This window comes from Gadus morhua, chromosome 11 (genome assembly GCF_902167405.1).
Source record: "Gadus morhua chromosome 11, gadMor3.0, whole genome shotgun sequence".
Lineage (NCBI taxonomy): Eukaryota > Metazoa > Chordata > Actinopteri > Gadiformes > Gadidae > Gadus > Gadus morhua.
In genome coordinates, this window is record NC_044058.1 from 8,035,754 (window position 1) to 8,062,079 (window position 26,326).

The following is a 26,326-nucleotide window of genomic DNA, read 5'->3' on the forward strand; positions in this document are numbered from 1 at the left end:
GTCAGGGGGCCGACAGAGGGACGTGGCGGCTCTCCCTGTTTAACCACGCGCCGTGGCGTTGTGTCTGCGGGGGTGACAGTAGGCCGTTCCCCTGACTGGTCGTAGCCTGGGTTACGACCTGATGAACCTCCTCGGTCCCAGTATTGAATGGCTTTGGGTTTGGCCTGGAGGCCGGAGCGCTCCAGGCCTCCTGCCCTGGGGTGATCATTGTGGACTCTCACTGCGTAGTATGATGGGGTCTTGGAGTAGGGAGTAACATGTGCACTGTGTTGAATCCTGCATCTAAACCACAACAGTTTCCCATGTGTGATCAGAGTTTTGCATTGGGTTTGGGATGTGGTTTGAGAGGGTTTTGCCGTCTGCCCCTCCGCCCCCCAGACCTGGACTCGTCCACGGAGGACCCGGTGTCTCCGAAGAGGAAGAGCCGGCGCCGTTCCAGCTGCAGCTCGGAGCCCAACACCCCCAAGAGCGCCGCCAAGTGTGAGGGAGACATCTTCACCTTCGACCGGCCAGGTAAGGACATCCGGAACATGTCGGGTCTACCAGGGAAATCAATTCAGACAACATGAGAAACAGGAATTAGATCAATTTTAAAAGGATTGTGAAGGGCTCATAAAGGTCTTGTATATTCAAAATACCGTGAAAAATATGTGATTCCTAGCCACAGGAAAACACACACGCACACAAACCACAGGCCAGGCTGACCTTGTTCCCGCCCATAACACAAGCTCTCTCCCCAGGCACGGACGGGGAGGACATCCTGGGGGAGCTGGAGTTCGATAAGGTCCCCTACTCGTCTCTGAGGCGCACCCTGGACCAGAGGAGGGCTCTGGTCATGCAGCTCTTTCAGGAGCACGGCTTCTTCCCTTCAGGTAGCCCAGGCTGGTCCAGAGAAATAAAATAAGGGACTCCTAACACACATAATGTAATGCGAGAAGAGAAAGTCGCTCTTAGTCATTTTGGATAAAGGTGTCTGCTAAACAGCTACATTTTTATTTATTTGCGATGTGTGAGAACGGCTACCTTGTCCAAAGCTGTGCAGGGATCGCTCTAATTAACAAAGTACAAAGAGCCACTGTACACAAGGCAGATGTGTAAAGAGCCGAGCTGACCGCTGCATTCCCCTCACAGCCCAGGCCACCGCCGCCTTCCAGACGCGCTACTCGGACATCTTCCCCACCAAGGTGTGCCTGCAGCTGAAGATCCGGGAGGTGAGGCAGAAGATCATGCAGACCGCCGCCCCCTCCGAGGTCTCCGGCCTCGGGGGTCCGGACTCCATGCCTTCCCTCCCTGGGCCCTCTGGCTCCCAGTCCGGAGAAGGCTCCGGGGCAGGCGGTGGGGGAGGAGGAGGGGGGGAGCCGGGGGGAGCGGACGGGGAGCGACCAGGAGAGCACAGCCCGGGAGATCCCCGGGAGTCCCAGGACTCCTCCAGATGAGGGAAGCTGATCGGTTTCTTTTCGATTTGTCGGATCAATCAGCGACGGTCAGAGTCACGCCTCACCGCCACCCAGCCTGCCCCCATTCCCGCCACCTCCGGGGTGTTTCAGAGGTCGCACTCTTCACCTCTCTGGTCTCTTCCTCCCATCTTTACATCCTCGGTGGCCAACTTCACAGAGGAGAGGACACACATAAGGTGTACAACGACGGGCATTGATCCATTTGAGCCGTTAATAAGCCCTGTACCAAAAAAGATTTACATGTGAGATGCCAGTGGCACAAAAAAACACCGTTAACACAATACCATGACGCACACACGGACGCATAACCACCCACACATAACCACACACGCACACTACACCCTGTGGACTTGTATTTCCACAGTTGATTCAGCACTCTTGTTTGTATGAACAACCTTGGATAAGGCCTCCATTGAAGCCAGTTAACTGCAGACCATTGTGTTCACCTAGACCTCGTCTGGCCCTGAAGCAACGGGGGCTGTGGTCGGGACTTACAGGCTCTTGTGGCCCCTTTTCAGACTGTGGAAGAAGTCAGTAGTTTTAGTCAGTTAAACTAGTTTTCTTTTTTATTTAGAGTATAAATAATTCTGAGTACCAAGCGGCGACAGACTGCAGGATATGAACAAAGTGTGTGTGTGTGTGTGTGTGTGTGTGTGTGTGTGTGTGTGTGTGTGTGTGTGTGTGTGTGTGTGTGTGTGTGTGTGTGTGTGTGTGTGTGTGTGTGTGTGTGTGTGTGTGTGTCGTTTGTCACTGCTGGACATTATGGGGGCTGGGCCCTCACCGGCTGGGGACTGTTTCATTGGATGAGATAACCTGTTGCTATGGGGACGGTTCAGAATGGCCCTTTCATGGAGTTCTTTTCACCCCAATTTTTTGCTTAACTGTAGACATTCGGGGGAGGTCTGTTCAAACCAAACGTTTGAATCTTATGTGGACATTTTTGGCAGTGCCATCATCGTTATCCTCGTCATTTTCATCATGGCCAACCGACATCAATCATCCCTTCCCGTGGTTGACCTCAGCAGATGCCAGTAACTAGGAAAGCAAGCATTCCTGTGCCTCATTCGCTCGCCATGAAGGAAGACGGTGGGCCCCAGTCAAAAAGGCACATCCTGTTCACAGCTGGACTGAATCCTATTAGTTGCCTCAACCACAAATCCATATATAAAGGAGGTTGGGGTTACCCAGCCTTAATCCCTCCTGTTGCCAAGCAATTTTATTACCAGTTTTTATTCAATATTATCATTATACTTCAGTTTTGTTGTATTTCTCTTGTTTTTAATACTCTACTGTGTCATTGAAGTAAAACCTGGTCCTTTTTAACTGACGGATATTATTCTAATTGTGACCAACCGTTAATTTCTAGAGCTAGTTTTGAGGCAGGTGTGTGAGGACACTTACACAAACCCTCCATTTTAGTCTTTCATTCGGTTGCCCTCACCTCAACACAGGACCTGTGGTGCACTTGTTTTCTTGATTGTCACAAAGGAAAAATGTGGGACCTTATATTCCTTTTTAAAAGAGTAATAAGTCATGTCTTTTTTGACAACCCTGTATTCTTTTTACTCCCTCACTATTAAGTTGGATTTTATAACCTTCATCCCTTTGCTTGTATTCCTCCTCCCTCCACCTCTTTCCTTCCCTCCTTCCTTCCTTTGTCACTTTATTGCAAACTCCATGCACGGCCATCTGGATCGATGGAGAGAAACTGGGGGAAGTATGGCAAGGGTAATTAATCAAAGAGGGTTGGTAAGGGTATATTATATCGGTTGTCTTTGTGCAAGACTGGGTTGTGTTGTACATAATTACTGTAGAGTCAGTAGACTCGTTATATTGAGGAAAAATGTGTCATTGAATATACGTTGAATTTAAAGATGCCCATTACTGAAGGTTAGACATGGTATGGAGGAAAAAGAAGTGGATCATTTTTTTTTGTATTATTCTCCTTGTTTTGCTGCTACAGTAAGCGAGAGAGGAATTTATATGAATAATTTAAGTTTGTATCTGTACCTTTCAGTATACAAATAAAGTAGATGTTCAACTCATGTCCATCTGGTTGTTTTACTGGTGCCTTAAAATGAAATCACTCAAGTTTATATAAATCATTTATTATACGATTTTCTTCAGTTAATTTCATAATTCAATTCAGTTCTCAGTTCTCAATTGCATAAAGACATAATGGGTATTAAGGCTGCAACGATTAGTTGGGATATAAACTGAATGGTTCAAGTAAACATTTTCTGCAGTAAGAATCAAATATTTGGTTCATGGATCATTAAAGGAAACGTTAAGTCTTCCTTGGCTGCTTGTGAGATAAAGGAAGCAAATCTAAGACATCACTTGGATCACGTAATTTGAATTGGGATTTGCTATAACATGTTCAGACTAAATGATTCGAGAAACTGATCAGATTTATCGACTTTGAAAATATTGTTAAGTTGCAAGCCCAGATGGGTCTTATGTCACTGACAAATTAGCGTAAGCGTAATCCAATGAGGTGCTATTACACTGTCATATTTTCTGTAAAACTAGTACATCAAACACGTGTGTGTTGGTATCCCTTAGCATAGCAGTTCAAGATTATTTCAACAGACACGGGAAACATTGAGAAAGATTCTTCAAAACAATTTATTCCACTATTTACAATAGAATACATATATTCAAGCCTCACTTCCAGAAGATCAAACAAAAGTTAAAAAAAAAAAAGAAATTTGGCATCAACATCAAGTAGAACAAACAAGACTTCCTCCTAAGTCTCAGCTATTATTCTTCAGATTTAAATGTGCATTCAATATGAAATGTTAAATATTAGTATACTGAGTTGTTGACCGGAGATCTATCAGTTAAGCATATTTGTGATTGTCAATCATTTGGGGGAGTACTATTGGCCCTGGTAATGTCACTTTCTCCTTTGGCTTCAAGTAATGATTCTGGAATAGCCTTATCCTTTAGCTGGGGACTAGTCAGTCTGAAAAATGCTTTGGGCCTCAAAGAAGCTGCAGGCCTTCCACGGTGACCGTGTCCATGGTGAGGCCGTTCTCCAGCGCTGAGTGGTAGATCTCCAGGGCCTGCTCCAGCGCCAGGGTTCCTCCTTCCGCCGTCTCTATGATGGCGATGGTCTCTCCAAATTCATTGCACATGATGGTAGGTGTGCCCTGAGCCTGAAAGGAAGGAGGAGGGCAAAGAGATAGGTCAATGGGCTACAGTAGGGATAGATGAGGAAACAAGCGATTTTATATACATCAATTATTTAAGTATTATCCACATCACAGTTACAATTCACAAGAGCCCAGTGAGGAGCCGACCTGCTGCAAGTCGGAGGCCTGGATCTGGATGATCTGAGGCTGTCCGTTGAACAGCTCCCCAGCGCCGCCGTCCACCAGCGACACGGCAGAGCTGGTCTCCATGGGCACCTGGGCGGCCTCCTCTTGGAGCTTCTGCTGCCGAGCGTGGGTCTTCTTGTGGTTCCTCAGGTTGGAGAAAGTCTTGAAGGCCTTGCCGCACTGCGGGCAGGCGTGCGGCCGCTCCCCGGTGTGCGTGCGCCGGTGCTCCGCCAGGTGCATGCTCTGGATGAAGCCCTTCCCGCACACCTCGCAGCGGAACGGCCGCTCGCCCGAGTGCGTGCGCAGGTGCTCCCGCAGGTGCGTGTTCTGGCGGAAGCGCTTGCCGCACACCTGACAGGGGAAGGGCCGCTCGCCCGTGTGCACCCTCTGGTGCAGCGCCACGGCTGACGACGACACAAACAGCTTGCCGCAGATGGGGCATTGGTGGGCTTTGGGACGCTTGCCGCCCGCGGTGCCACCACCGCCGCCACTGCCGGCGCGCGACCGTCCGGGCCCGGCCGCCTGGTGGCTCAGCTGGTGGAGCCTCAGGTTGGGGAAGGAGTTGAGCTTCTTCCCGCAAATCTTGCAGTCCAGCCCTCCCCGCACCAGTGCCGACGACCCCCCGGCCTCCCCCTCCTCCGTCGTGTGGGCGGAAGAGGCCCCGGACCCTGCGTCGGCGACGGCGGGGTCTCCGGTGCCGAGCGGGGCCCCGGCCTCCAGCAGGCTGGCATGCTGCTCCAGGCAGTGGAAGTCCCTCTGCCTGCGGGTCAGGAAGCCCGACTCGCAGTGCGGACAGGGGAAGGGCGCGGGGGCCCCGGCGTGAGCCGCCGTGTAGCGGTGCGCCGCCAGCTTGGAGGGCCCGGCGAAGACGGACGGACAGTCGGGGCAGGCGAGCTTGGCGGGGGCGTCGTGCAACAGGCTGTGCTGCCGCAGGTTGGACGACTGGGAGAAGGTGCGCTCGCACACGTCACAGCGGTACGGCCGCACGCCAGAGTGGATGAGGCTGTGGCGCATGAGGTTGGCCAGCGACGAGAAGGTCTTGCCGCAGTCCGAGCACTGGAAGGGCCGCTCCCCCGTGTGCGTGCGCAGGTGGTTGCGCATGTGGATCTGCTTCTTGAACGACTTGGAGCAGACGCCGCACAAGAAGCTGCGCTCCGGCACGTGGAACTTGCGGCGGTGGTTGGCGAGCTGCAGCGGGGAGGAGAAGGTCTTGGGGCAGGAGCGGCACGAGAAGGCCCCCTTGTCGGGGGCACTAGCCGGAGGGGCAGGGGCCGCCGCTGGGTCCTGAGACTCAGAGGACGCGCAGACAGAGTCGCCATTGGGGGCGGGATGGTCAACCAAGCCCACCTCGGTGGCTGCTTGTTGGAGGAGGCTGCTGGAGTCTGAGGAGAGAGCGAGGAGTCCGCCTCCCTCCCGTTTCACCTCCTCGCCTCCCGCCCGTTTCACCTCCTCGCCTCCCTCCCCCTGACCCCCTTCCTCTTCCATCTGCTGCATCTGATCGTCTGTGAGAGGAGCGAGGAGGTCATTGTTCTCATTTGGCTCCTCCAGCATTCTGGCGGCCTCCCTCCTCTCTCTGGCCCTCTGCAAGATGGTCAGAGCCGACAGGGACGCCCTCCTGGGGGCCGACTCCTTCAAGATGAACAAAGGTTGACGGTTAAATCTCATCGTAACACAAGACTCCCTACCTCCAGCTTTTGGTCCATACTCCAAGTACATAGTAAAATATTTGTATGAGCGCCTTATTATGAAGTGATCTGGTTAGAAACAGATGTGTCCAATATAAAATGGAAGAAGGTGATGAATTTTGCAAGGGAACTTGGTGGAGGACAATCACAACATTGAGGATTAATGTTCATCCTGGGGGCACAACTAAGTTAAAGATGCTTCACTGAATTATGGTGCATCTCCCTCCATTATTCCCACGACGATGCTTTATTTACAGCCTCCCTCTGTGCTACACTCTACCAACGTATTCATGGCCTATCATTCACAAACATGTCTTGAAGAGGATGCCATGCGTCGCGAGGACAGAATAAGGACAAACATATTGCAATTTCTTACCGAAGCAATGGGGGTGGGCTGGGCAGACGGGTCTCGGTTGAGGTGGGTGCGGCGGTGGTAGAGGAACTTGGTCATGTTGGTGAAGGTTTTGCTGCAGACCTGACACTTGTGTAAGGGGTCGGCGATGTGGGACTTCCTGTTAAGAAGAAGAAAATGAGGGGGATAAATCAACATGGAGGAACCTCTTTTGGGGCCAACCACGGTCTGCACTGTAATCCCATACAGGGGGCTCCGCCACTGCAGTGTGACGCGATTACTTAACTTAAAGGACTAGTGTGGGGGGCCTTTAATGCCTTGCGTGTACCTGTGCATGATGAGCGTCATCTCGGTGGTGAAGCCGTGCCCGCAGTCCACACAGAGGTACCTGGCCACGCCAGAGTGTGTGCGCATGTGCGTCTGCAGTGACGTCGCCTTCTTGAACACCTTGTCGCACTCGGGGCATTCGTGCGTCCCCTGTTCGTGCACGCGCTTGTGAGCCGCCAGCCGGTTGGCGGAGGTGAAGGTGCGGTTGCACAGCTCGCACTGCTGGGGCGTGGCCCAGATGGCGTTCCTCTTCTCCGCGAGCCTCAACCGGGACTCGTCCGTCCTCTCTGCGTCCTCCCTCGCCCTCAGCTCCTCGAAGCCACTCATGACTCCCGCCTCGCTGCTCTCCTTGTCCTGACCTAGGAAGTGCTCCCCTTGGTGCTGGAGGAAGTCCTCCGGGGTTTGGAAGAGCAGGGAGCACTCGGAGCATTCGTAGGGGTGGATGACCACCATCTCCGCCTGCTGCTGCTGCTGCTGCGCATCCCCCTGGATGCCCGGGGCAAGCCTTATCTCCAGCCTCTGGAGGCCGTTGTCCAGCAGCCCCACCTTTCCTGAGGAGCCCGGCCCCAGGGTGGACAGCAGGGGAGGCAGCGTCTTGGTGCGCAGCGTGTTGCCCGTGGTGGAGCCGTCCGCCAGCGCCTGGGCCGTGAGGATCTGCAGGTGCATGGTGGCCGAGCCCAGGCTTGGAGAGACGGCGGACAGCATGGCGGCGTTTGGCGGCTTGGACATAATCTGTCGTTTCTTCGGTTGTCTTTGATGCTGCTGCTGCAGCTGTTGTAGCTGCTGCTGCTGTAGCTGCTGTTGCTGCTGCTGGGTGAGAACCTGAGGGAAAGGAAAACAAAGTTAATGTCTCTGAAACATCCGCTCAACTCCCCCCGCAACATGACCCAAATGGGAGAAGTTTACCTGAGCCAGGATCTCCTCTGCTTGCTGGTCGCTCAACACATAGTTCTGGACACTGTTCAACAGAGTGATGGTCCCATCGGATTGCAGCACGTACTCCTAGAGCAAAGAGGGGAAGAGAAACTTGACTGGCCAGGGCAACCATACATGTTTCATCATCATGTTGCACTGAGCTTTTGTCTTCCTAAAGACAAAAGAATAAAATACACTCATGTGTGCAGCCGAGTACAACATGGGCATGTGCGCTGTCCTTACGGCGGTCACCATTTTGCTGTGTGTGCTACTTCTGCTGTGGCTGTTTCGGTGTTCCAGCCAGACATCAGGGGAGTCAAACAGAGCCAGGCAGTCCAGACACTGGTACTTGACCGGCCCGGAGTCCTCTGCTCCCGCCTCGTCTGTCTCCAGGACCTCACAGAGCTCTGAAGGAACAAACATGCCTAAGAATATACTGCACTGGAATACGAGTTTCAGGTCAGAAAACGATGAACTCATGCACTTATAAACAAGCAACAAAAAAAACAGACAATGTTGAATTAATTGAAGTGAATAGAAAATGTCAGCTAAAACCTAAAAAATGACATACTCTGTCATACCCCCGAAAATGTCGTACTCGTCTTAGGTGAAAGAATTGATGACACCATAAAATCCTAACAGACATGAATAATTAATCAAACCCAACTATTCCGTCCCTTACCCTGGTGCTCCACCTCCATCCCCGCTTCTCTCATGTGCATCTCCTGGTGTTGCAGTAGTTCATCGGAATTCACCAGAAGAGCTCCACACTCCAGGCACTGGTACTGCTGGGTCTCCTCCATCTCAGTCATGTCCTGGATGGACACCTCTTGCTCCCCATCCCCCTCAACCCCGTTGTGGATCTGCTGGTGCACCAGCACATCTTCCAGGGTGTTGAAGAGCTCCTGGCACTCGCTGCACATGTACTGGTGCTCCACGTAAACACCCTCCGCGTCTTCCCCTGGCTCAGTCATCGCTGCGTAGCTCGTGTTTAGGATGTCTTGAAGAAGTTGGTCATGAAGGGAATGTTTTGCCTTGGTGCGGTTTACTTAAACGTGAACCTAGTTTTGTGTCCATAAGTTTGAGTAGTCTGTTGAATTGCATACAAACGGACTTCTGACTACGAACTTGACCCTGCCGTTACAAATACAAGATTAATTAGTCCATCGGGTGTGTTAATGGGGTGATATATGGCCGACCGCGGCCATCCTAACGTTATTCATGATACAGGTGATATTCCACGTCTCGTTTGTAAACAAACACTTGGTAATGGTTTATAAGAGGCATCAAAATGAATCCACGATGAATTACACGAATGTCTTGTATTACCGATGCAGCAGTCGAGCAAGTATTGCTAATAATGTTAATTCACCTACAAATGTACCTCCTTGCTATGCTTGAAGTATGCGATGGCATAGACAGAGCTGTTGGCGGCGCTCCCTCCGATATTGAAACCTTTTACTCGGCACCGCAATTTCCTGAGAGTAGCTCCCCGGCGCACGGCGGTCGTCAGGCGGCGCTACCCAATTTTCTCCGCGAGTCTACAGCTACTAGGATGGGCCCTTCTTTTTTTCTTACCTCTCATTTACTCTCGTTGGACTATCCCTCGTGTGCTCGTCACTCGCACTTCACCCGAGCGTTTCTTTCTCGATACGCAGACCTCCTGTCACAAACTTGGGAGCAGATAGTTTAAAATACGCCAGTATTAAATCATATTTCAATGCATGAAATTAAACGTTTGCCCGCCGTTCGCCTCCATTCTTGTGATAAGTCGCTCCGCCCAAATGCAGTAGTGCTCGACTTTTCGGGAGCTGTGATTGGACAGAAAATCTGACAATCATTTATCGTTCACTCGGGTTGTGGATCTTGTAGTTTTCTTTGACATTTACATTGACACAATTTTTGCTGTGGCAATTGCTGGTTATTCTTTTTTAATAATAAATAATGCCCTTTAAATATAAAAACATGTCATGATATCGATTAATCTTATTTAGACGGAAAGTTATATAGTTGTCTACAATAAATCGTGTCTCTGATAGTAACACACTTTTTAATTCACTCACAGTCCTGTTTTTTTTGTGTATCGCACTTTTGCAGTGGGTAAGGGGTACGATTTTATAAATAATTTGAACTTGTTTACTGCTTGGCCCCTTCAGAATTGGTTGACTACATTATCCATGAGTCAAACCGACGTTCACGTTGTTGTGCGTCAAGTCCCTGTCCGCCTCCCCCCCACCCCCCACCATCACTGCTCCACAGAGGAAGAAAGGGGAGAAGAGTTACCTGTAGAGAACGCTGTGAGTGTAGTTTAATTTGTATCGAATCTTATGATAATAATAGTTTAGGTTCAGTCTGTGCCTGCCTGGCTCTTTATAAGGAGTACCCCCTGCCCCGGCATTAGTTTTCACAAATATGAGCGGCAGTGGGCGGCCCAGGACCAGCTCATTTGCTGAGCCTCCAGGAGCTATCGGAGCTGCTGCACCCAGTGCCGGATCGGCAGTAGCCGGAGGAAGCTCGGCAGGAAAAACTGGGGCTTCACAGGCCAGTGGAAGCAGTTCGACGAGCTTCGGGAATTTGAAACTATCCAGTATGTATGATTTGTTCACTGTAACGATACAAAGTAGATAAAATGTCAGTATCAAATATTGTGTTGTGACCTTAAATGTAGTTTTCAACATTTTATAATGTTGAGGCTGAGCGTTTGCCAACCAACGATCCGTGTGCTACGGTGAAGCTAACGCTAGCTAGCCAGCCTACTCGGCTATAACCAATACTAGTTTGCTAATATAAGTTAGCTAGTGAGATAGTTGGCTAACGATAGCTTGGATGTGTTTTTCGGTAAGGGACTTCTGAGACCAGAGCTATAGCATACCTTAGCGTTAGCTTCTCGTGTGGACTGGATTATAACACCGTTAACATTCCTGAAAAAATGCTGTACTGTAGCACAAAAACTAACATAAAAGCAAGTTTCGACCTGAAAGTGTAACGATTATGTGGGTCTTGTGACAATTCATACCCAGCCTGCAAGCGATGCAGAAGGGGGTGACCTGAAAACTAACTATAAGGCGTCGTCCCCAACCCAGACATTGCCTTGGAAGCCTTTTCCTAGACATGCTATAGCTGCCATAACGAACCTTACCCTTACTAGTTATGGGGTTTGGTATGGAGTTGATTCTGAGTGCGGTTAACCTAAATACCTACACGATAAAACAACCATAGTTTATGCAAGCTTCAGCGTCCTCCAACTTTCCAAGTATACTGTCAATCCGTTTATTCTTGATGTGTTAATTCCCAAAACTAGATGCTTGCTTGCTTAATCAAAGAAATGAACTAAAAGCTGAAATGTATTTTGTTCAAGTTTTCCTTTTCAAAATGTACTATATAGCACACACCAGCTGAGGGGCTGGATGTTTAAATTCATGACAGTAAATCTTAGTTTGTTGCCAATGTAACTAAATGGAAACAATCATTAGCAAGATACCAAACTTTTTGTTGTAGTTACCCGTGGCCTTTCAACCAGACAACCAAAACAACTTGTTTTATTATTGCTATTGTTCTTCTCCCTCCAATCCCCCTCAAAGGGGAATCTCATGAAAAAATAATTGGAGTCGGGTAGTTAACTTGTCATCTTACAAATCTGACTTGATTGTAAGATGACCACTTTGATCACAGAGCACAGATCTCTCATTCATATTGGTTTCGACCAAACATGTTGCCTGATCTGTAATTGAAAAACATAAATTCGGACAGTAGTAGAATATGATAAAAATATGTCTAACTGTGTCAAATTAATAATGGGTAGACTGGCCGCTGTAGAAAATAAATATGTTAATTGACGTTCTGAACGCTTCATCCACGTCCGCAAATAATTTTTTGTCAGTGGAATATCTTGAATGAAACCGGAAACAAAGTGTAACTCCTCCTCCTGCAGTTTTTTGGTTTCCGGCCCAGAATCTGTGACGTCTCCCCCAGGAAGTTCTGCTATAACATAGATGAACTGATGGATCCTCATCAGAGATCAATTGATGGGTTGAAGACTTTAACAGGCACTGACCAATTTATTGTAACTTACCAATATGGAAGAATTTGAAATTGTGTTAGTGCGTTTATGGATAGATCGATGATGTTACATGTGATTTCTAGACAATGCGATGACTTGAAACAGGTGCTGGCCATTTTATAGTAACTGACCGATATTGAAGAATGATTGAAAAATGTTTCAGGAAAGTGGTTGGGTGTTTATGTATATAAGGATGGATGGATACATTTTTTACTATATATTATCTTTAACCAGCTTTTTCCAATCCCTTTTTATCTTTTATCTTTTTAGCTGAGCCAAACACAGCCTAGAGAGTGGGAGATCCCCCAATACCTTATCCCCGTCCCTGGGTCATAGGCTTGAAGTGTTGGATAGTGGGGGATCTTTAGCACATCATCCTGGTTGGTACAGATCAGTTCAATGTGCATTGATTGGGAAACATGCTCTGTATGTGATAAGGCCCAGGGAGTATTGTATTCTATATACACTCTGATAGATTACACTCTTTAAGTCCAATATGTTGTGTCAATATTAAATGGCATTATTGGAACATATGCATCCATAGCCTTGAGCTCATAAATGATAGTTTATCAATGCGCTGATAATCATTACGATAAACAGGGGATGCCCCTAAACTGTGTGGGGCTCTGGGAAAAGGGTTAGACGCTAAGAGTTTATTTGCAGCCTGAAACGTAATGTTCTAGAGGGAAGGGTCAAGATAAATTGTACACAGGGTAGTTATAGTTCTGCTCTGTCTGCTGTTTGGACAGTATCAGCTAGCTTAGTGCTGCTTGCAATGCTCACACCTGGATGTGTCCCTAGAAAGTCTAGATATGTATGCAGATGGCAGAATAAAGCCATAAATTGTCACATGCTAGCATTTGCTACTTATTGAGAAGACTACTCGGTCAAAGTTGTGACTTTTGAGTTGCATGTGAGGATGTGTCTCATAGCGTGAGACCCGGATGTAGATTCGGTCACTATTGTCTTTTTCTCAAAATCTTTGTTTTGTTTTCTAATAAACTCACTGACCCATATATGTTAAAACATTTTGGCATTCTCAATGTTTGCTAAAATAGCCATGGCAGTCTGGGCTCCTACAGTAGAGTTTTTTTTTTTTTTGTACAACTGTGTAAAAGTCGGTTGGTAGTAAATCATTAATGCCAAATAAATAGCTAGGTTTGCACTTTACCATAATTTGTCGTCTCTGAGCAGGGACACGGGTACACACAAAAAACATCTGTTATGGACTAAGAGCTTTCATCAATATGCATCATGTTCTTGACCTCTTTCAGTAAAGATTAATCCTCACTATCAATTCATATTCCGCCACGCCTCCTAGAAACCATTCACCAAAGAAACTGAACACAATATACATCCCGTGGCTAAAACAAAAACAGAATCCTGGGCGGGACCTCAATCACTCCGGTCTATCTCTCCCTCCATGTTTCTGCTAGACGTGAGGTTTACGTTAACTTCCACAAAAACCAAAGCACCTCTCTCGCAGCTGGTCAGAGTGCTCATCTTTACATTCATTATTCAAAGGACTATCATGCCATGGCAGCTCTATATTTAATGCAGTCCCCTCTGCCTCAACTTGTTGAAAAAGATTGAAGAAGAGTGATGCTGAGGAGCTGCAATGGCAACAGCATCCTGCGGTGACTTGCACTACTAATGTTGTCCAACGTTAGGACATGAACGTTTATGAGGAGGCAGGTTCAGAGATGGGACTGTGTATTATATCCACTATTTCTTAAATGAATGCTGTTGGTAGGACGTGGGAAAGTGATTTTTTAGTCTTTGTATTATTCCGTTTTTATTGTCTAGGGCCGGCCAGGATAAAGGTTGTGACCTCACTTGTATAACTCTTGATTGATTTGGAGAGAACCTTGGAGCTTAGTGCATGAGCTATTAGTCTTGGTCATTTAAAAAAAAATCTGACTATCATTTCAGAATTACAGTCATGATTCCTGTCAGTAATAAAAAGAAAGCCGGCAGATAGTGCATTACCAATTTGCTTAATACAGATTACAAATAGGGCAACTGATAAAGAAAATGCCTTCAAACCATTGAATGTGTTCAGTTTATAACTTTTTGTTTCAGTCAGCAGGCACCATTCAAAGTGCCTACAATATGGCATTAACGTAAATGGATTCTGCTGATGAACTAGATGCTATCGGGGAAAACGATGATAGTGTCTTGTTGTAACAGGCGGATGGACTATGGGCGAACATTAGGGTGTGCTGCCACTACTATCCATGCCGTCACACCACAGGCTCTGACAAGCTGCTTGGCAAGGGCCCGCCTCTCTGCTCCTCCACCACCAACCCCAACCCTCAGTGACGCGTGTCAGATCATTCCCAACCCTCCACGTTTGCGGGCAACACACCAAACTCCCAGATATGTCGAGCTACTGTATGGCGCTAACTGGAACTGTCACTCACTGTTAAATCCGGGGCACGGATCATACCTGCCACAAGGTCGAACATGAGTGCAGACAGGGATCCCGTTTCACTGCTCAAAAACCCACCCTTTTCTTTCTTCCTTCCTTCCCTTCCTATGCAGTCATCTCTGAAGTGCCTTGCCTGCCGCCTTTTGCTATAATCCACGTAATTACCTCACGACGCCCTCGTCTTAACACAGTGGCTGCTGCATGATGAAGCTATTGGAATGGGGCTGCTGGAGGCCGCGTCAGAGTTCAAGGGTGCGGGGCCTAGCTCGGGCCCAGATTGAGCCGGCGAGTGGGTTTTCTCCCCAGAGGCGGCAGGGTGAAGTGCTGTGGGAAGAATCAGGCGCTCATTACCAGCTGCAGGGCTGTGACTGTCGAGGAGCTGCTGCTGCTGAGGTCACTGTCACTGGGATGAAATGAGAAGCGCTTGTTGCTGTTGTTTAGAGCCTCCTTCCCCCCGGGGACATTGTTAAAAAAAAAAAGCCTGTCGCCACTGGTCCACACAAGACAACAAGAAGAGTTTGAAAAGAGTTTGAATTTCCCCAAAATAATTATGTGGTAAAACATCCATGACAGTGCTGCATGCCTGAGTTTCTTCAAAGCGGGTTTTAGTTCATGCCCTTAAAAGTCCCACAATTGTGGATCAGAGAGGGTTTCTATTGCAACCAGTGAGAATCAGAAAGTTGTTGAACAAATTTCCTAAGAACAAAACCACATGAACAAAATACGTAAGAGGTGTAATTATGAGGCCCATACTGTAACCCAAGGGGGAAATTCTTTGAACGTTTTAACCGTGTTTGTGTTTACACCTTCTTTCAACAGGAGACAGTGGCAAGGTGACGACAGTGGTAGCCACCCCTGGACAAGGTCCGGATCGCCCACAGGAAGTGTCCTACACTGACATCAAAGTCATTGGCAATGGCTCCTTCGGCGTCGTCTACCAGGCCCGCCTCATCGACAGCCAGGAAATGGTGGCCATCAAGAAGGTTCTCCAAGACAAGCGTTTTAAGGTAGGTCAGACGAGCCTGGTCACTTTGGATGCTTACAGCATACTGGAAGTTCTGGAGGGACCTGCTTACCAAGCAGTTTCTTTCACCCACTACGCTGGAGGTTAATGCAGATGACTCCGGTTGTAAAAAGGAAAGATCTTGTGAGCAAGGAATACTCATACTCTGTTTTCTTTCATGTTCTCTCCTTGGCTTCGCCCCCCCCCCCCCCTTTTCTCCCGGTGGCTCTAGAACCGGGAACTACAGATCATGAGGAAGTTGGACCACTGCAACATCGTCCGGCTACGGTACTTCTTCTACTCCAGCGGAGAGAAGGTGTGTTTGGGCTGACTCATTATGGCTAGGGCCTGGAAGTGGGGGGGAGACACACCCGGTCTGTGACTCACAATTGTGATTCATAACATCGCCACACTGAGTTCATAATCACTTTAAGTTGATAGTGAAAATTTGTAGCCCTCTGTGTAATGTTGGTTTGTGATGAGTATTTTATTTGGTCATTTACCTTTAATGAAACTCTCCCTCTCAATCCCTAAACTCTGTTAGAAAAGAATTTCTGTATATCTACCAAACTTGCTGGGCCTAATAAGCTACATTGTGTGACTCAAGGGTCTGATTGTTACTGATATGCGACCTATGTGCAATATGCAGCTTTAGCTTAAATTAATGTCTGTCAGTCTGTCTAAGTTAGCCGTGTACTCTCCAAAGGAAAATGATTACGCTAGCAATAAAAGATAATTAATAATGTGTATACATATTTCAGCACAACACTCGCAAATAAAATATAATATATACACCAAATCATGTGCTGTCGTGGTCTGAAGTGGAAATGGCAGAGCTGGATTGGGGTTCTGTGTAATGTCAGAGCACTGGTAGTCGCTCTGTTGCCCGTTTTAACCAGGGATTGGTGACAACGTATCATTATATACTATATTAATGCATGGTGTACTTCTGTATTCTCTGAACACTATTGACTGCCTGTTGTTGCTTCCCCCACCGTCCAGAAAGATGAAGTATATCTGAACCTGGTGCTGGACTTCGTCCCGGAGACGGTGTACAGAGTGGCCCGGCATTTCAACAAAGCCAAGACCACCATCCCAATTATCTACGTCAAGGTAGGCAGGCTGATCTAGTGGGCTGTGTTTACCTTCAGGTTGCTCCTCGGCAGTATTGGCCTATGTTGTAAACCGTGTGTGAGGTCGCTCTCTAATGCATGGAACTCTTTGATGCCCTCAAGTTGCTCTTGAAGGGAGATCAATAGAGACTGGAGGGAACACGGTTCATTCTTGGCCTAAAGTTGTAGTAAATGGTCAAAGTATGCCCTTTTTTCCCTTTTTTTTTGTCAAAAGCTCACTGTTCTAGGATTATGAAAGCCATGTGGTTCCATGATACTTAATTTGTAATACTTAGAAAGGGTGGTCCTCGTGTGCGTTTCGATGGGCACGTGCACGGCTGTTTACTACGCTTGCAGCAGAGGAGAGGACATTTAGGCTGTCGCATGGTCCATTTCCCCGCATCAGCCTTCTGTTACCCTGTGATGTTGATATGCACTGACCCCCCCCAGCCCCCTCCTCCCCGCCTTTGCCTGCACCGTCCTTTGATCTCCCACGAGCGCTGTTCCCTTGGCCTTGGGGTTTCATTACAGTGGGCCTAGAGATACTCCTCCCTTCCCCACTGATCCCTTAACCCCCACTCCCCCCTGCTATACTCCCCACCCCCTCCGGTTGCCTCCCTGTTTCTCCAAAAAGTTTGTAATCGGTGCCTGCTGTCACCTGGGTTTGGTGGTGTGGGTGATAATGGTGGTGATGATGGGGAAATGATTTGTTACTAGGATGCCCTACCTTCTCTCTACCACAGACTAGCGATACGACTCTAAAGTTAACTTTGAACATTTTGGGTCTTTTATTTTGACTCACAACAATGAATCTTCATTTGGGAGATCATTGTATTTTCATCCATCCTGGATATTCCTTTTTTAGAAGCCAACCACGCGATGTGACAACATTGTTTATAGTAAATGACGAGGCATTTGCATCGTGTTGCATTGATACACTCGCAGCCTATTAGTATATTTGTTTGATGGTTATAAATCTGTCACAATTTATTTATTTTTTATAGTTAATGTGCTAATGGACCTCAGGATTGAAATTTCCATTTCTTCAAATGTCCATTACTACAAACTCTGGTCTGCGCTGAGGTGTTCTAATGCAATCGCCTACCAGAGCAGGCCGTGGTTGTTCACACCGTTCTTTTTTTTTTTTTTTTTTCTACCTTGTTAGAGGCCATTATCCCCCTAAGTCCTGCAGTACACCATGTGTCAGAGCCTGCACAGCGAGTTATGAGCACACTTGAGTAGACATGAGAAAAGGAGAGCAGCCATTATGGAGCTCCCAACCATGAATGCTCATTTGCCTGCCTGGCTTGGCACACCTCATATTTTACCAGCCCTATATAAATTGTTGAACACTGACTGGCTCTCTTCTCCGTGTCCCCCTCCCTCCCTCAGGTATACATGTACCAGCTGTTCCGCAGTCTGGCTTATATCCATTCCCAGGGCGTGTGTCACAGAGACATCAAGCCCCAGAACCTGCTGGTGGACCCGGAGACCGCCATCCTCAAACTCTGTGACTTTGGCAGGTCAGTAGGAGGCCGCGCCCATGGATCTTTCCCTGTCTGCTCCCATCTGGACTTTCCTTGATGGCAGGGCTCTATTTCTGAGTTTCGTGCTGTTGTGTTCTTCTTTGCTGTCAATCTGTCATGACTTGTGTATTCCTTACTCTTTATCTTGACTGTCTCTGTGCATATCTGTCAGACGGTTGAATAATGGATAAAGATTGACATTCCTCAACCCCCGGCGCCCCTTCCTCCTCCTCCTCTTCCTCCTCACAGTGCCAAGCAGCTAGTCCGCGGCGAGCCCAACGTGTCCTATATCTGCTCACGGTATTACCGCGCCCCCGAGCTCATCTTCGGCGCCACCGACTACACATCCAACATCGACATCTGGTCCGCCGGCTGCGTGCTAGCAGAGCTGCTGCTGGGACAGCCCATCTTCCCCGGGGACAGCGGGGTGGACCAGCTCGTGGAGATCATCAAGGTGGGTCTGGAGGGCTGGGGACACATGCATACCTGTAGGGAGCTGCTGGGTAGTCATTTGGCCAAACTTATTTATTTTTAGTGTGTCCGGGGGGGGGGGCTTAATAGTTAATGTCACTGTTGGAGAAATATACACTCATCTCATATACTGCTCCCTATATCTGGAGGTTGAACTGTGGTCTTTTCTTTACAGTGACGCCTGTCACTGTAAGAACTATTATGACAATTCTGCAGTTAAAACTTTGACAGAACTGCTGTTGCAGTTAAACTGCTGCCGAGTTCCTGAACCTAAATCTTTAGCCCATCTCTCAACCGCACACAAAGTTGTACAGAAAAATCTATGTACAAACTCCATATCTATATGTTCACATTATATTTATCAACCTGACAACTGTAGAGCAACACAAACAAAATAATGCAAAATGAAAATTGATATTAAAATGATTGGTGCCATTGCTAGAATAGTTTTTTCAGCATAATTTCTCAAGCTCTATATTTTGTGCAGGTGTAAACAACTCTGAATTGCAAGTATCCGCTATGCACCATCCAACCGCTCCTTCATTTTATTTCCAGGTGCTTGGGACTCCGACGAGAGAGCAGATTCGAGAAATGAACCCGAATTATACAGAGTTCAAATTCCCACAGATCAAAGCACATCCCTGGACTAAGGTACTTCCCCTTTCTGGAGTCAGGACTTCTGTTGACTTGCAAGGCGCCTAAGCTTGTAACCTTGTGCAGCCTAGTGCTTTGATCCACTGATTATGGCAGCTTATTTCCATGGCCACCTGTTGGTCAGCTGTATTGCATTTAATGCAGAGCTAAACCGGAAATATTTTTCGAAATTTTATAATTTAGTTATTTGATTAACTTTCAGTAAGACGGGTCATAATAGGGTGTGTGAATATCTAAAAGACGCAGGATTTCCGGATTACTTAGTTGGCTAAAGTCTAGAGCTTAAAGGACTTTGCTGGTTGCTAAGACCCCAGGTTGATTTGTGGATCTTGTCTGATGAGTTTCAAATCAGCCATGATTTCAGTTCAACTCAACCGCTTTGGCAGTGTTAACGCGTTCCTAAAATGGCTAGTTGGCGAGCTATTGACATCCATCCAATTCCATCTGTGATTGTATCTATGTCGTGTCCGACCCAAGTAAGGGCATACAAACGGCCCTGTCTAGGTGAGTTCTTCTATAGTGCCCTCAAATTAAAAAATCCACTGGTTCGAAGAGGCACCCAGTTATAATTCTGTAATTCTATAATTCAATGGTGGGTGCATGTTAGGCTACCAAATGAACGCTGTGGTAAGAATTCAGTAATTCCCTTAGTTCACAATGTCTGACTCACACACTGGCGGGTTTTATGAAAGAGCAGCATTTGGGGGACCCAGTCCACCGGACTTGTCCGAGTACACTGTGGACAAGAAGGAGATCCGAAGGGCGGAGCGGGATAGATTGAGGAGGCCCACGGGCGGGCGCAACAGAAATCGTTCCAATCAGTTAAAAAGAACCCCCTCCTAGACTTACCCTCTTAGGCCCCGTCCACACGAAGCCGAAACAGGTGAAACCGTTACGGTTTCGATCTATCCGGTTTCGCAGTATCTCCGTAAAGACTGAGTCAAGCGAAACCGGGTAGATCTGTAGAAACGCTGTAGTACAAATTCCAGGCCCATAAGGGGCACTGCTTCTGCCACAGAAATCCTTGTTGTTGTGAGTTCTGAGACTCCGCGGGCTTAACAATCATTGGCTAGAGGGTCGAGGGGTGGGGCGATGACGTCATGGTTTCAGGCGTCCACACGAATCCAAAACGAAACCGGGTAGATTTGAAACCACCTCCGAGGGTGGTTTCAGAAGTTTGCGGTTTCGGTCAGCGGATTCGCCGGCTTCGTGTGGACGGAAGGCCGAACCGTACAAGACCTTTTCGGTTTCGCCATGAAATCGGCTTTGTGTGGACGGGGCCTTAATGTTGCTCTCAGGATTCAGAAATATCACAATGCCTGAAACGCAGCCGCTATCTTCGCTCACATTTCTAACTGCATGCTTCAGTCTTCAAGTCTATGAGCATTCACAGTGGGGTATAAAAGCATAGTTTATAATTGTTGTTGTTTTTTTTTTGGTAGAAAACTACCAGTTTGTATGCGCTTACTGTTGCGCTTACTGTTGTTGCACCCAAAAAGAAAACCGCTATAGGAGCTTGAAAAGGGGATGCCGCGAAAGGGGCAAAGTTGAACACAATCATGGCTCATTACCAAGACATTTAGATCCGTCCAACACGTGGGGCAGTGGAGAGCATAGCGGTGAGAGGACTCACGAAAGACGCTCTAAAAAGATGAGTCATAATCCGACGCACAAAGCAGTACATTAAAAGTATCCTGTGTTTTGCAGTGAAGCGCGTCTTCACAGTAATATTTGGCTAATGATAAATTTGTGGCTGGAATACTTTAGATTATAGCAAACAGTCATATCATTCGTGTTGATTATTGTTTTTAAAGATATCCTCTGCTCGGTGAAGGAAATAAGCAGTGCGATTCATTCAGACACTGACTACGTGCCGTCAGTTTAGTTACATGCAGAAATGCCTCTGGTTCTCAGATGAAAGCTAGCATGCATATGAGGGAGAGTAATAACTGATGACATGCCCACAATGCCTTCAGGGAGTGGATACAAAGTACTACACACACAATGTACTGCGGTTGCACATCGAAGCTACTCCTGGGAAATACGGCTTACCACACACTTGTTCTCAAAGTTTCTTAAAATATAATTGGGCATTGTACCTTTTTACATGGTAGGGTATTGTGATGCGGTTCCAGTATCGGTTTACCCGGCAACATGAATGCAAACTAGTAACTTTAAGGTGCAATTCGCCGTTTTTAATTAATGTCGTCCACCTGAATCATGCACAGCCCACATTCCTTAGGTCTAGCACAATTTCATAAAGACTGGAGGGAGTCCAGAGACGATCCAGAAGGTTGATGTTTAGAAAGTATCCAAGCCACTTCAAAGTTTAAGTGTGTCTTGGTAAATTCTCCCTGACGGTTTCCCGTCAAATCTTTCCCAGCCTGTTGTCAATGGAAAGCTTGTTGTGATTATTCCCCGGAAAGGTGAATCTTCTCTGCTACCACTATTTACATTAACTGCTCCCTCAAGGGAGCTCCATGCATCCAAACGCAGCGGACATGAACTAGCACAAATTAGCATTTGATATCCTTTTTTCTACAACTGCTTTCTTTTTAAATGTTAAATTTCCTCTTCCTGGTCTGATGGACACATTCAGAACCGCGGTAACCGTCGTTACCAGGTGACCTGCTTCTTGATTTGCATGTGAAGAAATTTTAAATACTCATTATTACACTTTTGTATTATCTGTAAAGTAGCACAATGTCAACTGTGTTTCTTAGGTTACAATCCCACAGCCCGAGAACATAAACCATTTTCTGTCTCCAAAAATGTATTGATATAATTTCTCTTACTAGACTATCGACTTGAAATTACTATTTAAGAGACGACTAAGATCTTAAGTCTGCGGCATTATTGTTCTGAATTCCAAATCACTAAAACCTTCTTCTGGGGGACAATGCTTCCAGGCCCCCGACCTTGGTTATGTTACACATGTCTTCTTCACATCCTGAGAGTTTTAATTTGGTCCGTATTGTCCTGGATTCTTTGCAAACTGCCTGAATCCTTTTTCATTTTCTTTTAAAAACTTGAGATCAAGACATGTATGTTGGCCAAACTAAATGTTTTTGAGGGTTGACATTCAGCATTCATAGGTATTTCATGAATAAAGTCAATGGTGTTTTCCCCCTAATTCATGCACGCGTTCAAGCCCTACACTAAAAGGAGGTCAGAGGACACGGTCCTCCCAGCAGCATCTTCTCATGTCCACCTGTCCCCTCTTGTGAAGGTGTTTAAGCCCCGCACCCCGCCTGAAGCCATCTCGCTATGCTCCCGCCTGCTGGAGTACACGCCGGTCACCAGGCTGTCCCCGCTGGAGGCCTGCGCGCACGCCTTCTTCGACGAGCTGCGCCAGCCCAGCACCCGCCTGCCCAGCGGCCGAGACCTGCCCCTGCTCTTCAACTTCAGCCCCGTCGGTAAGGGACCCCCTGCCTAGCCGCGCTCCTCCTCCTTCTCCTCCTGCCTTGACCTTAGGGAACGTTGCCTGGGTCCTATGTAGGGGGCAGGGTCTGTGAGCTCGTGTCATAGCAGTGGTTTGTGTTTGGTTGGTTTATTGATATGTGTGTTGTTTTTTTTGTCCTTTGGTTTTATAGAGCTGTCTATTCAGCCCCAGCTGAACTCAACACTCATTCCACCTCATGCTCGCGCACAGACGTCACCTGCCTCACATGGTACGTATGAAAGATACCCTACTCCTTGTCCTACAACATTACGATGCTTGATATTGGTATTGAGTTTTATTTTCAGTAGTGGTGTTGATATTTTGAAATACTGCCATTTATAGATCCGGATTCATTGTGAAACCAATATTTCATGGGGGAAGAAGGATAGCCATTTTGTGGCAGATTTTCAATTAGTTAAGACCTTAGTTTCTATAAGCCTGACATCATCAGACCAATTTGCACACGCGTATTGGTCTGGAACCCTTAGTTTTATATCTCTACGGGGCGTTATTAACTGCGTCAGACCAAAATACCTTGACGCTATTCTATAGACCTACAACGAATCAGTGGGGTGTATTGTGTGTGATACATCAGTCGGAGCCATCTTGGTAGTATTTGAATTTGCATCAACAGCGCTCTCAAAAGGACCCTCTGTTCAGTCAACCTCTTAAACCCACCACATATTAGATGAATGGCTGTGATTAGCCCAACCGGGCCACGGTTTGCTTGAAGTCTCTCTGAACGGGAGAGGAGCCAGTTGTATGCCTGGGTGAATAAAAAATAAATGTGGATTTGTCTTGATCCCAGGCCACCGTTTGTGAATACTGGTGATTTAGGATGACCGACGTGTGCATTTCTGTTTCCCCTGCAGAGGGCAGTGTCTCAGACAGTCCTGCTCTACCCAGCTCAGCACCTGGATCCATCAACAACAGCACCTGAGCCTACCTAATCACGCTGCCTGCCCCCCTTCTCTGGTCTTCCCTCCTTCGTCTTTCCTCTCCTCCTCCACTCTGACCCCTCTCCTCCTCTCCCCCTCCCCTCCGGGCTCCGTACCGCTCAAGAATATCCACTCACACAGCACACTCAACGTTTTTCTCTAATCCCTAGATGTCAACAGTCTCTGGTGAAAATGGATGATTCAGTGGCGTTGGCCTTAAGGAGAGTCTAGGTGTTTTAAAGTCCTCAAGGTAACCATTATCCAGGTTATTGTAGGTAGGGATTTTATGCCTTGTGCGATACTTGTCTAGCCTGTTGGAATGAGGAAGAGAAAAAATGTGGGGCCAGGGGGTAGCAATGCTAATCTCTGTGCACATATTTGTATATCCAAAAGTAGGGAATCTCTGTATTTTATTTGACCACAATTGACTTTTATCAACTTTTATCAACTGTTATTTATTCAAATTAGATGATTTTACGTGTATGTGAATGGGCCTTGATTGGCCTGAGTATGGGAGATACGGGCCATGTTTGAGAGGTGAGTGATATCGACAATCATCCTAGGTAGAATTGAGGTTTCACTGTGGCGTTGTGGAGTTTGTTCAGGTGTTCCCTCTGCTGAATGGTGAATGAAAGAAGATGGAAAAGGATAGGTGTTTTAAAATACATGGTTTTATCCTGATTTAATACCCAGTGGTAAACGGCTTTGCTGGTGGCCGCTGCAGTGTTTCGACGAGGGGAGACTCAAGGTCTTAAAACGGTGTCCCACCGGAAGAGCGAGCCTGAGTCTATTGAACGAACCCTTTCTTTCTTCTAAACGTCTTAATAATTATTTTTAGGGAAATGCAAGGATTAATGAGGCACCGGTATTGCCGGCAGTTTTGGTAAACCCATCCATCGTCCGGAGTGGAGGCAGTGAGACCCAGAGACCCTTGCTCTTCAACCCGCGCACAGACTTGTTGCAATGGGGGAAAGTGACGTATTACAATTATCTACTTGTGACAAGCAGTACTACATTTGTCGCTCCTATTAGGGTTCCACCTTGTCCCAATTTTTTTTTGTTTAGCTTATTTAATTTCTTATAACTACACACCCCACCCCAAAAGAAAAATACTGCACCGCTACCTCGGGAGCAGTACTTAACCTTCACACCGCCACAGATATGCATGTTTACCCAAGATGATCAATAAGCTCCACTGGCAGATATTAGTCTGATCAGAAACATATGCCGCCCCCTTCTCAGAAAAATGCTACGCCACCATTTCTAGGAGCCTTCCCCCTCTCATTCCTCCTACGTCCTTCTTTCCCCCTCTTTCTGTCACTGCTAAACTGTAAATATCAAGTACCTTTTATTTTGTTATTATTATTATATTGTATTTTTTGGTTTTGTTTCCTCTAATAGACAAGTCTCAGTCTGTAAATAAGATTTCATTTCTGTCCCTGGTTTAGGAGAGGAAACCGAACAAAAATGTTTCTCTCAATTTTATTCTCTCTCCCTCCATTTCTATATTTCGGCCCTCGCTCGCCCCCTCCTCAGCCCCTCCACTGAAATGTTTTCATAATCGTTTATATTTATTGTATAGTATTCGGCGGGGTGTTTTTTTGTTTTGTTATTTTAATGATCAACCAGAGGTAGGTTGGGCTTTAGTTTAATTGTATTTGTTTTTAGTCCAACATTGTCACATGTAAATGTTCCAACATCCAAGATACTGTACTTTAGATCCAGACATTGGAGTGTCCTTCCAGTTCATGGTTGTGTGTGTGTATGTATATATTTATATGTACACACGGGTACACCTGCTAGCCTATAGGCGCAGCTATAGGTCTCTGTCTAACTTCAATGTGAAGGGAATGTTTAATGCCATGGGTCCATAGGGTTATGGTGGTGGTGTTGGGGAGCAAGACAGGGTCATCACACTAGGGATGAGCCCTGGCGCCATTGCTGTGACTGGGGGATCCGGGGGGGGGGGGGCAGAAACAAATGATTGTCTTGTGACTTGAACCATCTCCTCGTCTGACTGACCCCCTCCTTCTCTGTTCTCAGTACGAGTATGACTGCAAATGTTAGGCTGTGTTACTTTGTTGTGCGAGTCTGACAAACAATAGGTGACTGATGGCGTGTGGATGGTCGCGTGTGTGGATGTTTAAGTAAACTGAGGGGACATACTTCATGCCCTTGATGTCTTTTTTTTTTCTCCACAAAAGAGGAATGATTTAACCTTCATTTAATTCCCCAACCCGCCCCATCTGTAAAATGTTGATTTTAATTTGTTGTGATCCTGCTTTATTTTCATTGCCCTTTGCGGAGGGTAAAAAGTCATAGTTGGGAACAGAACGGTTGTACAAAGGAGATGATGGAAAGAGCAATGGGGGGAGAGAGACTTTTTTTGTTTGTTGGTATAAATAATTAAACTCATTAAAGTGATGAAACTGTCCGTGGTTCCGGTCCTTTCCTTACATTCGCTCAACTTTTAGGAATTTTTGAGTCATCATATGGCAATGCGTGTTCCAGAGCAAGATTTTATTTCCTTTTAGGTAAGGAAAAATATGTTTACCCTCTTTGTAAAAATAGCTATGTCCATAAATGATGAACATGATCTGTTCTTATAAAAATTGTATTTTAAAAATATT

The 26,326-nt window shown here is 46.9% G+C and overlaps 3 protein-coding genes across 6 annotated transcripts in view; 2 read left to right on the forward strand and 1 right to left on the reverse strand.

Annotated features, from left to right (window-relative positions):
• cicb (capicua transcriptional repressor b) overlaps positions 1 to 3,502 on the forward strand; it is a 41,133-nt gene extending 37,631 nt beyond the window's left edge. For all 3 annotated transcript variants that reach the window (XM_030370210.1, XM_030370208.1, XM_030370209.1), the window contains exons 19-21: positions 379 to 513; positions 741 to 872; positions 1,132 to 3,502. In XM_030370210.1, coding sequence (XP_030226070.1) covers positions 379 to 513; positions 741 to 872; positions 1,132 to 1,436 — 572 coding nt within the window. In that variant the 3' untranslated portion in view covers positions 1,437 to 3,502. The remainder of the gene's footprint in view (positions 1 to 378; positions 514 to 740; positions 873 to 1,131) is intronic.
• Positions 3,503 to 4,066: 564 nt separating this feature from the next.
• znf526 (zinc finger protein 526) lies at positions 4,067 to 9,853 on the reverse strand. Of its 2 annotated transcripts, none has more exons than XM_030370212.1 (8): positions 9,638 to 9,853; positions 8,742 to 9,059; positions 8,312 to 8,466; positions 8,051 to 8,146; positions 7,146 to 7,966; positions 6,842 to 6,977; positions 4,763 to 6,409; positions 4,067 to 4,618 (listed from the first exon to the last, which is right to left on the reverse strand). In XM_030370212.1, exons 1-8 carry the CDS (start codon positions 9,642 to 9,644, stop codon positions 4,445 to 4,447), a joined length of 3,354 nt encoding a protein of 1,117 aa, XP_030226072.1. In that variant the 5' UTR covers positions 9,645 to 9,853; the 3' UTR covers positions 4,067 to 4,444. The 2 variants fall into 2 exon arrangements, with proteins under 2 accessions (XP_030226072.1, XP_030226071.1); XM_030370211.1 differs by having other exon boundaries at positions 8,303 to 8,466; positions 9,638 to 9,852.
• Positions 9,854 to 10,258: 405 nt separating this feature from the next.
• On the forward strand, positions 10,259 to 26,130 carry gsk3ab (glycogen synthase kinase 3 alpha b). The gene is made up of 10 exons (XM_030370215.1): positions 10,259 to 10,646; positions 15,370 to 15,557; positions 15,786 to 15,869; positions 16,556 to 16,666; positions 18,058 to 18,188; positions 18,441 to 18,645; positions 19,218 to 19,313; positions 22,546 to 22,732; positions 22,910 to 22,987; positions 23,631 to 26,130. The coding sequence occupies exons 1-10, from the start codon at positions 10,472 to 10,474 to the stop codon at positions 23,696 to 23,698; spliced, it is 1,323 nt and encodes a 440-aa protein (XP_030226075.1). The 5' UTR covers positions 10,259 to 10,471; the 3' UTR covers positions 23,699 to 26,130.
• The last annotated feature ends 196 nt before the right edge of the window (positions 26,131 to 26,326 follow it).

Coding starts and splice junctions, on each gene's coding strand:
- gsk3ab (XM_030370215.1), top strand. CDS start 10,472: ATGAGCGGCAGTGGGCGGCCCAGGACCAGCTCATTTGCTGAGCCTCCA. Junction 10,647..15,369: donor CGGGAATTTGAAACTATCCA/GTATGTATGATT, acceptor TTCTTTCAACAG/GAGACAGTGGCAAGGTGACG. Junction 15,870..16,555: donor TCTACTCCAGCGGAGAGAAG/GTGTGTTTGGGC, acceptor CCCACCGTCCAG/AAAGATGAAGTATATCTGAA.
- znf526 (XM_030370211.1), bottom strand. Junction 8,467..8,741: donor GATGGAGGTGGAGCACCAGG/GTAAGGGACGGA, acceptor TTGTTCCTTCAG/AGCTCTGTGAGGTCCTGGAG. Junction 4,619..4,762: donor AGGCCTCCGACTTGCAGCAG/GTCGGCTCCTCA, acceptor CCTTCCTTTCAG/GCTCAGGGCACACCTACCAT.